Here is a 15,183-nt window from a genome sequence, read left to right on the forward strand (position 1 = left end):
ATGATGAGTGATGAGTGAGTGATGAGTGTATGATGAGTGTGATGAGTGAGTGATGAGCGATGATGAGTGTGTGATGAGCGATGATGAGTGTATGATGAGTGAGTGATGAGCGATGATGAGTGTATGATGAGTGTGTGATGAGTGTATGATGAGTGTATGATGAGGAGTGATGAGCGATGATGAGTGTGTGATGAGGAGTGATGAGTGTGTGATGAGCGATGATGAGTGTATGATGTGTGATGAGTGTATGATGAGTGTGTGATGAGTGAGTGATGAGCGATGATGAGTGTATGATGAGTGAGTGATGAGTGTGATGAGTGTATGATGAGTGTGTGATGAGTGAGTGATGAGCGTATGATGAGTGTATGATGAGTGAGTGATGAGCGATGATGAGTGTATGATGAGTGTGTGATGAGTGTATGATGAGTGAGTGATGAGCGATGATGAGTGTATGATGAGTGAGTGATGAGTGTATGATGAGCGTGTGATGAGTGTATGATAAGTGAGTGATGAGCGATGATGAGTGTATGATGAGTGAGTGATGAGCGTATGATGAGCGTATGATGAGTGTGTGATGAGTGAGTGATGAGCGTATGATGAGTGTATGATGAGTGAGTGATGAGCGTATGATGAGCGTATGATGAGTGTGTGATGAGGAGTGATGAGCGATGATGAGTGTATGATGAGTGAGTGATGAGCGATGATGAGTGTGTGATGAGCGATGATGAGTGTATGATGAGTGAGTGATGAGCGATGATGAGTGTATGATGAGTGTGTGATGAGTGAGTGATGAGCGATGATGAGTGTATGATGTGATGAGTGTATGATGAGTGTATGATGAGTGTGTGATGAATGAGTGATGAGCGTATGATGAGTGTATGATGTGTGATGAGTGTATGATGAGTGTATGATGAGTGTGTGATGAGTGAGTGATGAGCGATGATGAGTGTATGATGAGTGAGTGATGAGCGATGATGAGTGTATGATGATGAGTGATGAGTGAGTGATGAGCGATGATGAGTGTGTGATGAGTGAGTGATGAGCGATGATGAGTGTATGATGAGTGAGTGATGAGCGATGATGAGTGTATGATGAGTGTGTGATGAGTGTATGATGAGTGTATGATGAGTGAGTGATGAGTGTATAATGAGTGTATGATGAGTGTGTGATGAGGAGTGATGAGCGTATGATGAGTGTATGATGTGTGATGAGTGTATGATGAGTGTATGATGAGTGTGTGATGAATGAGTGATGAGCGTATGATGAGTGTATGATGTGTGATGAGTGTATGATGAGTGTATGATGAGTGTGTGATGAGTGAGTGATGAGCGTATGATGAGTGTATGATGAGTGTGATGAGTGAGTGATAAGTGTATGATGAGTGTATGATGAGTGTGTGTGATGAGTGTATGATGAGTGAGTGATGAGTGTATGATGAGTGTGTGATGAGTGTATGATGAGTGTATGATGAGTGAGTGATGAGTGTATGATGAGTGTGTGATGAGTGTTAGCTTCATAGCTGGAGTGTAACGCTACAGGAGTGTTGTAGTGTATGTGGCGTGAATGTGAGAGACAGAAGTGTGAGCGTACGCTTCTCCACACAACCCTGATCCTGCGCCGCTCAGGGTTCTCCTCCATCATCATCCTCCAGACATCCAGCTTCACCAACGCCTCTGATAACCACCACACACACACACACACACACACACACACACACACACACACACACACATACACACCAATTACCATCTTTATCATCACTTTCAATATATCAGGGCTCCAGACTGCAAAAATAATAAATTGTGAGTAATATTTTAGTGAGATCTCCACCTGTACATATTAATCTACACGTTACGACTGAATAATCTGCATGTTATGTTTTTATGTGCGTGTTCTGTGAGGATTTGACGATCACATTATTTGTTGATGTAATAAACAGAGACGCATGCGCCGCCTACGCTTGAGTTAAAGCACCAAAATAACCGTGCTGTTGAAGCAAAACTCCCATTTCAGCATCATAAAAACATGTAGAAACGTAAAATATCAGACTTTTTCCAACAGTCTTCATCTCTGTCCAGCTGTTCTGCTGCTGACACACCTGCAGTAAAAAAGCAGGAGTTGGAGAGCAGGAGAACCACAGACACACTGAGGATCATCTTTCTGTGTCAGTCAGTGGAAATGTAGATAAAAGTACCAAAAGACATTTAAAAACTTCTTGGATCAAAGAGTTTTCATGTCTGAGGTTTGATCACGAGACACAGAAAATGTTTCGTGACTTCTGCTCTAAAGCATTTTTCACAATGAAAAATGTATTTCATTACAAAGAGACAGTAAGAAAACATGGCGATTGACAAAAACATAAAGATGCTCGTGATCACATAATCGCAAAAAGTGCTCCAGAGAAATGATCATCCTCCTGTATGAGCACTTCAGTTCCCAGGCCACACTGTAAAAGGATGACAGATGTGCACACAGCAGCACGACCGTAAGTGTTTTAAAATATAGCACTTTAAAATATAATTTGGCATATGTTGTTTTTCTAATAGAAGCCAATGACTCTTAATTGTCTGGAGCCCTCTATATGTGTGTGTGTGTGTGTGTGTGTGTGTGTGTGTGTGTGTGTATATACACCTGTGTTGAAGGTGTGTGTTGTGCTCCATGAGCTCCAGCTGTTGTGCAGCACTGCACACCGCCCCCTGGTGGAGTACTGAGTGCTCGGCTGCAGATTCTGCACACGCACACTAAGATTCCTTACACACTTTACTCCTACACAATGCAGCTCCTGTAAAACACACACACACACACACACACACTGAGATTTCTCACACACTCTGCTCCTACACAATGCAGCTCCTGTAACACACACACACACACACACACACACACACACACTGAGATTTCTCACACACTCTACTCCTACACAATGCAGCTCCTGTAACACACACACACACACACACACACACACACACTGAGATTTCTCACACTCTGCTCCTACACAATGCAGCTCCTGTAACACACACACACACACACACTCTACTCCTACACAATGCAGCTCCTGTAACACACACACACACACACACTGAGATTTCTCACACTCTACTCCTACACAATGCAGCTCCTGTAAAACACACACACACACACACACACACACACACACACACACACACACTGAGATTTCTCACACACTCTACTCCTACACAATGCAGCTCCTGTAACACACACACACACACTGAGATTCCTCACACACTCCACTCCTACACTATGCAGCTCATGTAACACACACACATACACACACTCACAGTGGTTGTGTTTATGGGCTCCATGGTGATCTGACACAGTAACTGCAGGTCTGTAAAACTTCCATCTAATGTCCAGTAAACTTCAGCATTCAGTGCAGAAGGAATCACAACCAGATCCTCCAGGACTGGAAACACTGTACCCAGAACACACACACACACACACACACACACACACACACACACACACACACACACACTGTTTGTTAAATCACACTCTGACAAGAACACCAATTATAAGATAATCACATCATCAGCCTGTGTGTATTTATGTGATTATGATGAACTTCTCCTGTTCAGAGTGAAGCTGAGAAGCATGCAGGTGTCCATGATCTCCTGATAGACCCCAGGTGGTACAGGTGGGTTCTTGTGTGTCTGAGCACCTTGTGAGAGGCACTGGTGCACCACAGAGAGCATTAAAAATGATGAGCTTTCTCTAGTTTCTGAGGAAGCTCAAGTCCTTCTGTGTTTGCAGTAAGATGTTGGAGATCTTTTACCAGTCAGTGGTAGTCAGTAAATAGTGTGCTGTGGAGCAGGTTCAGAGCATTAAGAAGAAGATTGGCACTGTTTTGTGCCACTGTTGCGGTGTTAAAGTGGAGAAAAGGAAGACACACAGTAAAGTCACAGCCGTTCTGCAAAACAAAAAAACATCTCCTCCATGACCTACTGATGAAACGGAAGAGCTCCTTTAGCAGAAGCCTAATTCAGTTCAGCAGTAGAAAGGAGAAGTACAGGAGGTGGCGTACCTACAGTGATCACACTCTCACATCTGATCATCACATTAAACATGATGATCCTCTGAGCCAAATCTGAACTTGAGCAGATCCACCAACATCCACTACTCATAGACACATTTACTGCCACATCACTCTCACTGTACTGCCACTTTACAGTCACTTCACTGCCACTTCACAGTCACTTTACTGCCACTTTACAGTCACTTTACTGCCACTTCACAGTCACTTTACTGCCACTTTACAGTCACTTCACTGCCACTTCACTGCCACTTCACAGTCACTTTACTGCCACTTTACAGTCACTTTACTGCCACTTCACAGTCACTTTACTGCCACTTTACAGTCACTTCACTGCCACTTCACTGCCACTCCACTGCCACTTCACAGTCACTTTACTGCCACTTTGCAGTCACTTCACTGCCAGTTCACTGCCCCTTTACTGCCACTTCACTGTCACTTTAATGCCACTTTATTGTCACTTTACTGCTACTTTATTGTTACTTACTGTTACTTTACTGCCACTTTACTGCCAACTTACTGCCACTCTACTGCCACTTTAATGCCTCTTCCATGTAACATTTCTGTCACTCTACTGCCACTTTCTACCAGTTTACTTTCATTTTACAGCCACTCTACTGTCATTTTACTGCCACTACACTGCCACTTCACAGTCACTTTACTGCCACTTTACAGTCACTTCACTGCCACTTTACTGCCACTTCACTGTCACTTTACTGCCACTTTACTGCCACTTTATTGTCACTTTACTGCTACTTTACTGTTACTTACTGTTACTTTACTGCCACTTTACTGCCAACTTACTGCCACTCTACTGCCACTTTAATGCCTCTTCCATGTAACATTTCTGTCACTCTACTGCCACTTTCTACCAGTTTACTTTCATTTTACAGCCACTCTACTGTCATTTTACTGCCACTTTACTGCCACATTACTGCCACATTACTGCTACTTTACTGCTGTTCTCACCCCTGTGTGTGATGTTGAAGGCGTAGGTCTCTCTCTCCTCCCCCAGGCTGTTCTTCACCACCACAGAGATGTTGTAGAAGATCAGGTCTGGAAGAACAGGAAACTCACAGGAGGAAGGTCTTTTATCACATGGGAACATCACTCCATCCGAGTTCCTGTAGGAGAGAACCGGAGGGAAATGGAGAGGAGTGATATGTGAGACAGATGTACAGAATCGGAGGTAAAAGCAGATTTAGGGGTAAAAGCTGACGTACAGGATGTGGAGAGTGTATCTGCGTCTTCGAACACTGCTCAGGTTGGGTTCTTTGCCTGGTGTCCATGAACACACAATGTTCTTCAGGTTCCTTGTAGCACAGCTCAGGTTCTTTGGTTTTTCAGGAGGAACTAAAAAAACCACTTCTTTTTACTTCTTTTATATAAAACATATATAATTGCAAAATAATTTGAACACACACACACACACACACACACACTATCTAGTCAGTAATCACACATCTGGATCACTTGCTCATTTTCTCAGCTAAAGTTAAAAAGCCGCTATGCTAACATATGTGGTTGCTATGGTGATGCTATTTGGTTGCTATGAACAGAAAATATGTTTTCAGGTTTTAAAGGTTAAAGGTTAGGTTACAGCATTAAGCTAGCATATTCCTAGTGGTTGCTAGGGTGTTGCTAGGCGGTTGTTATAGAGCATCAGATGGGTGTTTTATTTTTATTCCTAGCAGGTTTTAGTATCATTCCACTCGCTAGGTTGTATCTAGTTGGGTGCTGGTTACTAGTGTGTTATTTGGTTGCTATAACAAGCTAGCTGGTTGCTATGGTATCAGGGGGGTGGAGCAATGTGGTGTTAATTGTCTTCATTGTATTACTGAAGGAAGAAATGCTCCAATCCAGTGAAAACATGATTAGTAAAGGAGTGTGAATGTGTTCCTGTAGAGGAGAAAGATCTCACCTGAAGCTTTGCTACGTTACACAGAAAAAACTTCACTTGAGATTAATACTGTTTATCATCACGCTGAGATATCTACACTAACTTCAGTCTGGAAGAGACTGGAAAGTGTAGACAGATTCTGAACTCACAGGTGACGTAGTTTAACACGGCTCGCTCGTTTCCCGAGTCGTCCTGACACACCAGGTTCACGCCCATCATGGTGATGTTGAGTTGGTGAACTCTGATGGCTCCGACACGGCGGCCGATGTTGATTAGAGGGTACGGAGTGTTGGAGAAGTGGATGGCAGTAACTCGAGCTCCATCAGGAGGGATGCAGCAGAAGAAGATGGACGATCCTTCCTGTAAAACCTCCTGCGCTGGGAATAACCTCACTCTGCTGGAGGGAATGTTCTGCTCACCTGAAACCATAAAGCACAGTGAAGAACTGAGAATCACATCTGCAACAACCGCAAATGCACAAAGAGACATTCAGAGGTAAAGAAGTTCCTCAGACCCTGTTATAATCACAGCCACATTTCATTCCATAAACATGAGAGCAGCTTATAAACAAACAGTTTATTACTGAAACTCTCATCACCATCATCATCATCATCATCATCATCATCATCATGTGTGTGTGTGTGTGTGTGTGTGTGTCAGGAAGTGAACTCAGAATGTTGAATTTTAGAGAAAAAGAAAGACTTTGTGATGAAGGTATTTATCTGTCCATCATCTGTCTTTTCATCATAACATAATGCAACAGACGATGACTTGCAGTGAGATTACACAACTCAACCCTGTCAGATATCTTACACACACACACACACACACACACACACACACACACACACACACACACAGAGGAAATGTTCACAAACTGACACCCTGCACCTTCCTGTACAGTTCATGGAATCTCCAACTGAATTCCTAAAACCAAAAACACTTCAGAGAACTTCAGATAAAGCTGCAGATATCCAGAGCAGTACGAGCGCATTGTTTATACACCTTTATAATTTCCTCTTACTGCAAATGAAAACACTTTAATGTACTAAAGCTTAATGTGTTTACTGAGGTTCTCTTTCAGGTTCTCCCAGGTTCTCTCAGGTTCTCTCAGGTTCTCCCAGGTTCTCTGAGGTTGTGCTTTTGTTTATGATTTCAGTTGGAGCAGAATGTTTAAATGTTCTCCACAAATTCTCACACAGATTCATCATCCCAGCCCTGGAGCTGCACTGTCATGAAGCATGATCTTCAGAGCTGCGTGTGATCAGGTATTGTTTTTACCGTGAAGAGTCGTCCATTCAGTCCATGAACCAGGAACACGTCTGACCCGAACAGAGTGATCAGCACACTGGAGTGGCAGCGCTGAGGTCCAAACCCACCACACAAACCCACCTCCAGCCTCCTTACTCACATTACTCTGTATACATCAACATCATCATCATCATCACCATCATCAGCAACATCATCATCATCATCACCATCATCAGCAACATCATCATCATCATCACCATCATCATCAACATCATCATCATGTTTATCCTGTGTTTTGTGTGTGTGTGTGTGTGTGTGTGTGTGTCACCTGATTGATGATATGAAAATTTTCCCTTGTCTAATTTGGACCTGATAAGTTTGTGAGGTTTGTGCTGAGGTTGTGTTGATTTGATGCTCCATCCATCTGACCTCTAAAGTCCATGAGCTCTTCACTCGCACTTCTACACTGAGTTCTGGAGACTCGCTGCTTCCTGTCAGCAGATAAAGAAGGAGTTTTTTATCATTAACTAGAACTCATGTATTATAATCAGGTAAATACAGAAAAGTGTAAAGTTCTGACCTGAAATCATCTCCAGGCTGCTTGTGGTTTCTACAGAAACGAGGATGAGAAAATTCACTGACCAGAACACCAACATCTTCACCTCACACACACACACACACACACACACACACACACACACACACACACACACACACCATATCCTTATTCTTTTACACTTTTTACAGCACTGAGATTATGACGTCACTCTGTTGTCAGAGCTCCGCCTACTTGTAAACCCTTCTCACTCAGTCACTGTATATTATTTACTTTAGTGTCAATAAACTTGACTTTTATTTACATTTATACCCGAGTTTTAATCAGAAATACAAAGAAAAGTCTTTTATTCTCAGTAATTATGATTTCGGCTGATTTCTGTATGAAACGTGTCTGTTATGTAGAAACCCGCACCCCAGAACTGCTGGAGCTTGTTGGGAAATAGAGCCCCCTCTGGTGGAATCGTGTTACTGCAGCTGCTGCTCTGTACACAAACCCTAGGCTTCAGCTCAATGTCCTGTAACAGGTCAGAGGTCAGTACACACTCAGGAGAACTTCATGTTCACAAGTTTTATCAGAGGTGTTCTCCTCACTCCTCACTCCTCACACACATTTACATAACACTCAAACATCTCTGTCCTTATTTACAGCATCTAACAAACACACTGAATAAATGATCTATAAAATATATAGTTTGTGTTTGTAGAATGTGTATTTAGTGTTTTTTTATTGAATAACAGCTGAAGATGTAATAATAAATGGTATATTGTGTGTAAGTCAGTATTGTATGGTGCAGTAGAAGTGATACAGTAGTATATAAGATCTCCTGTGTTCTAGGAGAGACACTCTGTTCTCTCTCTCTCTCTCTCTCTCTCTCTCTCTCACCCCATGGGGAAGCAAATAAACTCTGCAGTTGTTATTGTAAAGCCCCTCCCCCCGCCCCCGCACTAACGGAAATACCCGCCCTGTTCCTCCCCGCCCCTCCCCCTGCCGCTGCCCCTCCCACTCCCTCTCTGTTTTCCCTGTTCCCAGCTTGTTCAATTTGGAATGCAGGAGTCGACTCCGATTCCGAGACCACATTTTGGGAGTCGAATCTGAATCATTTAGTCAAGTTTCTAGTTTGAATTGTGTTTAGCAGGAATGATTTTGTCTTTAATAAAATGAATTTCGGTTAAATGGAGTTCTGGATCCCTGAGTATTTGAGACATTTTTGTAATTGATTAACTGACTATAATTTTGTGTTTTGAAGTAAAACACTAACACACACTGCTTTAGTACAGAGATGATAGAGTTCTAACACACACTAAACTCTAACATTCAGTTCATTTTTATTTGTGTGGCGCTTTTAACATAAGATCATAAAGATAAAGAGATAAAAAGGTTATGAAGTTGGAATGTAGAATTTTAGTGTCTATAAGTTTGTTCGTTTCAACGTTATCTATAATGAGTGATCCAGTGGTGACCACTGAACGTCCATCATTACACTTCAAGTTTCACTTTATTGCCACACTTAAGTATGAATGCCCATGTTGATCAGCTGAAGTGAGATGGTAATGCCCCACACTTGATTGTACACAAACAGCCCCAAAGTAAAATAATGATTATACATATATATTATATCTGAGTCTTCAATAAAACTGCTGGTTGTCAGGGTCTAAATGTTTCTCTTAAATACAGAATAATTCATGTAAACTCTGGTCCTGAGCACATTGTTGCAGACTGATAATATTAAATCCTGAAAGTTCTTTCTCATGAATCACGAACTCGTTTGTCAGGAGCTGATTCGGTTCTCCGTGTGCATGACTCGGTTCAGGGAGTCGGCTCCTGTGTGGATCTGTATGGATCAGTGTGGATAGGACGCCGAGCGCCTCCTCCTGCTGCTCCTGAGTAACACGTTATAACCTGGTATAATGCAGATGTGCGACTCCAGCTGTGTGTCCTGACAGTACGAGACTCGGCGGTTTATTGAATAACGGGGACTGGAGGAAACCGAGTGCGTGTGGAGGTGAGTGCTGATGAAGCCTATAAGGAGTGTCAATGTCGGAGGCTAACGGTTAGCAGTGTGCTAAATACCTCAGAGTGTCAGTACTGCGGCACGCGCTGGACTCTGCCTCAGGCCTCATTACCCTCCATATCAGTTCACTGAGGTGTTTTACTAACTATCACTGAGGTGTTTACTAACTATCACTGAGGTGTTTACTAACTATCACTGAGGTGTTTACTATTAACTATTACTGGGGTGTTTACTGACTATTACTGAGGTGTTTACTAACCATCACTGAGGTGTTTACTATTAACTATTACTGAGGTGTTTACTGACTATTACTGAGGTGTTTACTAACTATCACTGAGGTGTTTACTAACTATCACTGAGGTGTTTACTATTAACTATTACTGAGGTGTTTACTGACTATTACTGAGGTGTTTACTAACCATCACTGAGGTGTTTACTACTATTACTGAGGTGTTTACTGACTATTACTGAGGTGTTTACTAACTATCACTGAGGTGTTTACTAACTATCACTGAGGTGTTTACTAACTATCACTGAGGTGTTTACTATTACTGAGGTAATTATTTACTATTACTGAGGTGTTTACTGACTATTACTGAGGTGTTTACTAACCATCACTGAGGTGTTTACTATTAACTATTACTGAGGTGTTTACTGACTATTACTGAGGTGTTTACTAACTATCACTGAGGTGTTTACTAACTATCACTGAGGTGTTTACTATTACTGAGGTGTTTACTAACTATCACTGAGGTGTTTATTTAACTATTACTGAGGTGTTTACTGACTATTACTGAGGTGTTTACTAACCATCACTGAGGTGTTTATTTAACTATTACTGAGGTGTTTACTGACTATTACTGAGGTGTTTACTAACTATCACTGAGGTGTTTACTAACTATCACTGAGGTGTTTACTATTAACTATTACTGAGGTGTTTACTGACTATTACTGAGGTATTTATTTACTATCACTGAGGTGTTTACTAACTATCACTGAGGTGTTTACTGACTATTACTGAGGTGTTTATTTACTATCACTGAGGTGTTTACTAACTATCACTGAGGTGTTTATTTACTATTACTGAGGTGTTTATTTACTATCACTGAGGTGTTTATTTACTATTGCTGAGGTGTTTACTGACTATTACTGAGGTGTTTACTAACTATCACTGAGGTGTTTATTTACTATTACTGAGGCATTTATTTACTATTACTGAGGTGTTTATTTACTATCACTGAGGTGTTTACTAACTATCACTGAGGTGTTTATTTACTATTACTGAGGCATTTATTTACTATTACTGAGGTGTTTATTTACTATCACTGAGGTGTTTATTTACTATTACTATTACTGAGGTATTAACTAACTATTACTGATGTGTTTACTGACTATTACTGAGGTGTTTACTAACTATTACTGAGGTGTTTATTTACTATTACTGAGGTATTTACTAACTATTACTGAGGTGTTTATTTACTATCACTGAGGTGTTTACTAACTATCACTAAGGTGTTTATTTACTATTACTAAGGCATTTATTTACTATTACTGAGGGGTTTACAAACTATCACTGAGGTGTTTATCTACTATTACTGAGGCATTTATTTACTATCACTGAGGTGTTTACTAACTATCACTGAGGTGTTTATTTACTATTACTGAGGTATTTACTAACTATTAATGATGTGTTTACTGACTATCACTGAGGTGTTTACTAACCATTACTGAGGCATTTATTTACTATTACTGAGGTGTTTATTTACTATCACTGAGGTGTTTACTAACTATCACTGAGGTGTTTATTTACTATCACTGAGGTGTTTACTAACTATTACTGAGGTATTTATTTACTATCACTGAGGTGTTTACTAACTATCACTGAGGTGTTTATTTACTATTACTGAGGTGTTTATTTACTATTGCTGAGGTGTTTACTGACTATTACTGAGGTGTTTACTGACTATTACTGAGGGGTTTACTAACTATCACTGAGGTGTTTATTTACTATTACTGAGGCATTTATTTACTATTACTGAGGTATTTATTTACTATTACTCAGGTATTTATTTACTATTACTGAGGTGTTTACTAACTATTACTGAGGTATTTATTTACTATAACTGAGGTATTTATTTACTATTACTGAGGTATTTATTTACTATTACTGAGGTGTTTATTTACTATCACTGAGGTGTTTACTAACTATCACTGAGGTGTTTATTTACTATTACTGAGGTGTTTATTTGCTATTGCTGAGGTGTTTACTGACTATTACTGAGGTGTTTACTGACTATTACTGAGGTGTTTACTAACTATCACTGAGGTGTTTATTTACTATTACTGAGGCATTTATTTACTATTACTGAGGTGTTTACAAACTATCACTGAGGTGTTTATCTACTATTACTGAGGCATTTATTCACTATTACTGAGGTGTTTATTTACTATTACTGAGGTGTTTACTAACTATCACTGAGGTGTTTATTTACTATTACTGAGGTATTAACTAACTATTACTGATGTGTTTACTGACTATTACTGAGGTGTTTACTAACTATTACTGAGGTGTTTATTTACTATTACTGAGGTATTTACTAACTATTACTGAGGTGTTTATTTACTATCACTGAGGTGTTTACTAACTATCACTGAGGTGTTTATTTACTATTACTGAGGTATTTACTAACTATTAATGATGTGTTTACTGACTATCACTGAGGTGTTTATTTACTATTACTGAGGTATTTACTAACTATTAATGATGTGTTTACTGACTATTACTGAGGTGTTTACTGACTATCACTGAGGTGTTTACTAACTATTACTGAGGTATTTATTTACTATTACTGAGGTATTTATTTACTATTACTGAGGTGTTTACTCTCTTTATCTCTTATTAATAAAAACTAACATCATATAATAGTAATAATAATCAATAAATTGTGTATTAATAATATATAATGACTGTGTGCTCAGGTTTATAAACTTCTGCTTTTATATACAGAAATAAATCTCACATTTTGTATTAATATCAGTGTTATTTTACACTTTTATTATTATTATTATTCATTATATTTATTTATTTATTATTATTACTGTGATACTCTGTGTCTGTGTAATGATGATGACGGTGTGTGTGTGTGGTGAAGATTCACACCTGTATCTTCAGAACAGACATAATAACTGCGAGAGATCTTCCTCAGGATCAAGGTGACATGACTATGGTGTGAGACAAAGAGAGACATGACTGTGGTGTGAGACAGAGAAAGAGACAGAGAGACGTGACTGTGTGTGTGTGTGAGAGAGAGAGAGAGAGAGAGAGAGAGAGAGACATGACTGTGGTATGAAACAAAGAGACAGAGAGATGTGACTGTGGTGTAAGACAGAGAGACGTGACTGTGTGTGTGTGTGAGAGAGAGAGAGAGAGAGAGAGAGACATGACTGTGGTATGAAACAAAGAGACAGAGAGATGTGACTGTGGTGTGAGAGAGAGAGAGACTGTGGTGTGAGACAGAGAGAGGCGTGACTGTTGTGTGAGACAGAGAGAGAGAGAGAGAGAGAGAGAGAGAGAGAGACTGTGGTGTGAGACAGAGAGACATGACTGCGGTGTGAGACAGAGAGAGACATGACTGTGTTGTGAGACAGAGAGAGAGACGTGACTGTGGTGTGAGACAGAGAGAGCGTGACTGTGGTGTGGACAGAGAGAGAGAGAGAGACAGGACTGTGGTGTGAGAGAGAGAGATGTGACTGTGGTGTGAGAGAGAGAGAGATGTGACTGTGGTGTGAGACAGAGAGAGAGAGAGAGAGAGAGAGAGACGTGACTGTGGTGTGAGACAGAGAAAGACAGAGATGTTTCTGTGGTGTGAGACAGAGAGAGACGTGACTGTGGTGTAAGACAGAAAGAGGCGTGATTGTGGTGTGACACTGAGAGAGAGAGACTGTGGTGTCTTTGGTGTGAGACAGAGAAAGAGAGAGAGAGAGACTGTGGTGTGAGACAGAGAGAGGCGTGACTGTTGTGTGAGACAGAGAGAAATGTGACTGTGGTGTGAGACAGAGAGAGACGTGTCTGTGGTGTGAGAGAGAGAGAGAGACATGACTGTGGTGTGAGACAGAGAGAAAGACTGTGGTGTCTGTGGTGTGAGACAGAGAGAGAGAGAGAGAGAGATGTGACTGTGGTGTGAGACAGAAAGAGACGTGACTGTGGTGTGAGACAGAGAGAGAGACGTGTCTGTGGTGTGAGACAGAGAGAGAGAGAGACGTGACTGTGGTGTGAGACAGAAAGAGAGACGTGACTGTGTTGTGAGACAGAGAAAGAGAGAGACGTGACTGTGGTGTGAGACAAATAAAGAGAGACGTGACTGTGGTGTGAGACAGAGAGAGAGACGAGTCTGTGGTGTGAGACAGAGAGAGAGAGAGACGTGACTGTGGTGTGAGACAGAGAGAGAGAGACGAGTCTGTGGTGTGAGACAAAGAGAGAGCGAGACGTGACTGTGGTGTGAGACAGAAAAAGAGAGAGATGTGACTGTGGTGTGAGACAGAGAAAGAGAGAGACGTGACTGTAGTGTGAGACAGAGAAAGATAGAGACATGACTGTGGTGTGAGACAGAGAGAGAGAGAGAGATGACTGGGGTGTGAGACTGAACTGGTCTTGTTGAATAATCTGTGGTCTGAGGCTGTATTCATATTAAAGATCAGTACAGTGTTGTTTTTATTTTTTCAGCTTTTGGGTGTAAGAGTACACACACACACACACACACACACACACACACACACACACACACACACACTGGGAACACACACTTGTTGAAACACAGTAAAAACAAAAATACTCATAAGTGACACTTTCTTTTTCACTCTGAGACCAGTGTGTGTGTGTGTGTGTGTGTGTGTGTGTGTGTGTGTGTGTGTGTTTGTGTAACAGTAAGATTGTGAGATCTGCCCTGTTTTCTTGTTTGGACATGTATGTATGTACTTTAAAACAGAACAATGCTCCAGTCCATCAAAACAAACATGTTCCACTAGTTCTAACTGTGTGTGTGTGTGTGTGTGTGTGTGTGTGTGTGTGTGTGTGTGTGTGTGTGTGTGTGTGTGTGTGTGTGTGTGTGTGTGTTTATAGTGTTACTGATGAAGATGATGAGGATGTGTACACTGCTGCTCCTGCTACTCTGCTCCTATCTCACAACCAGTCTCGTCCACTCAGGTCAGTCCTGTATGTCTCACTTTGTCTCTCACTGTCTCTCTCTCTCTTTCTCTCTCTGTATATGGGGTGCAGGGGAGGGGCCTGTAGGAGGAGTGTGATGGAGGGGTGTAGGGGAGGGTGAACGAGAGTGAAAAACCTGCTTTAGACACTGTGGTCTGATTCAGCATGACCTGGATGTCCTCGAGGATCCTGGACACTGAGGAGCCTG

The 15,183-nt window shown here is 41.1% G+C and overlaps 2 protein-coding genes across 2 annotated transcripts in view; one reads left to right on the forward strand and one right to left on the reverse strand.

Moving 5' to 3' along the window:
* osmr (oncostatin M receptor) overlaps window positions 1-7,615 on the reverse strand; it is a 29,735-nt gene extending 22,120 nt beyond the window's left edge. Inside the window, exons 1-7 of the mRNA XM_046841529.1 lie at window positions 7,531-7,615; window positions 6,101-6,370; window positions 5,275-5,404; window positions 5,021-5,175; window positions 3,300-3,433; window positions 2,632-2,782; window positions 1,591-1,673 (exon numbers count right to left, since the gene is read on the reverse strand). Coding sequence (XP_046697485.1) covers window positions 1,591-1,673; window positions 2,632-2,782; window positions 3,300-3,433; window positions 5,021-5,175; window positions 5,275-5,404; window positions 6,101-6,170 — 723 coding nt within the window. The 5' untranslated portion in view covers window positions 6,171-6,370; window positions 7,531-7,615. The remainder of the gene's footprint in view (window positions 1-1,590; window positions 1,674-2,631; window positions 2,783-3,299; window positions 3,434-5,020; window positions 5,176-5,274; window positions 5,405-6,100; window positions 6,371-7,530) is intronic.
* Window positions 7,616-9,586: 1,971 nt separating this feature from the next.
* lifra (LIF receptor subunit alpha a) overlaps window positions 9,587-15,183 on the forward strand; it is a 31,178-nt gene continuing 25,581 nt past the window's right edge. Inside the window, 2 exon segments of the mRNA XM_046842374.1 lie at window positions 9,587-9,763; window positions 14,892-14,975. Coding sequence (XP_046698330.1) covers window positions 14,900-14,975 — 76 coding nt within the window. The 5' untranslated portion in view covers window positions 9,587-9,763; window positions 14,892-14,899.

The sequence above is a fragment of the Silurus meridionalis genome, chromosome 27, assembly GCF_014805685.1.
Source record: "Silurus meridionalis isolate SWU-2019-XX chromosome 27, ASM1480568v1, whole genome shotgun sequence".
In the NCBI taxonomy this organism is placed as follows: domain Eukaryota; kingdom Metazoa; phylum Chordata; class Actinopteri; order Siluriformes; family Siluridae; genus Silurus; species Silurus meridionalis.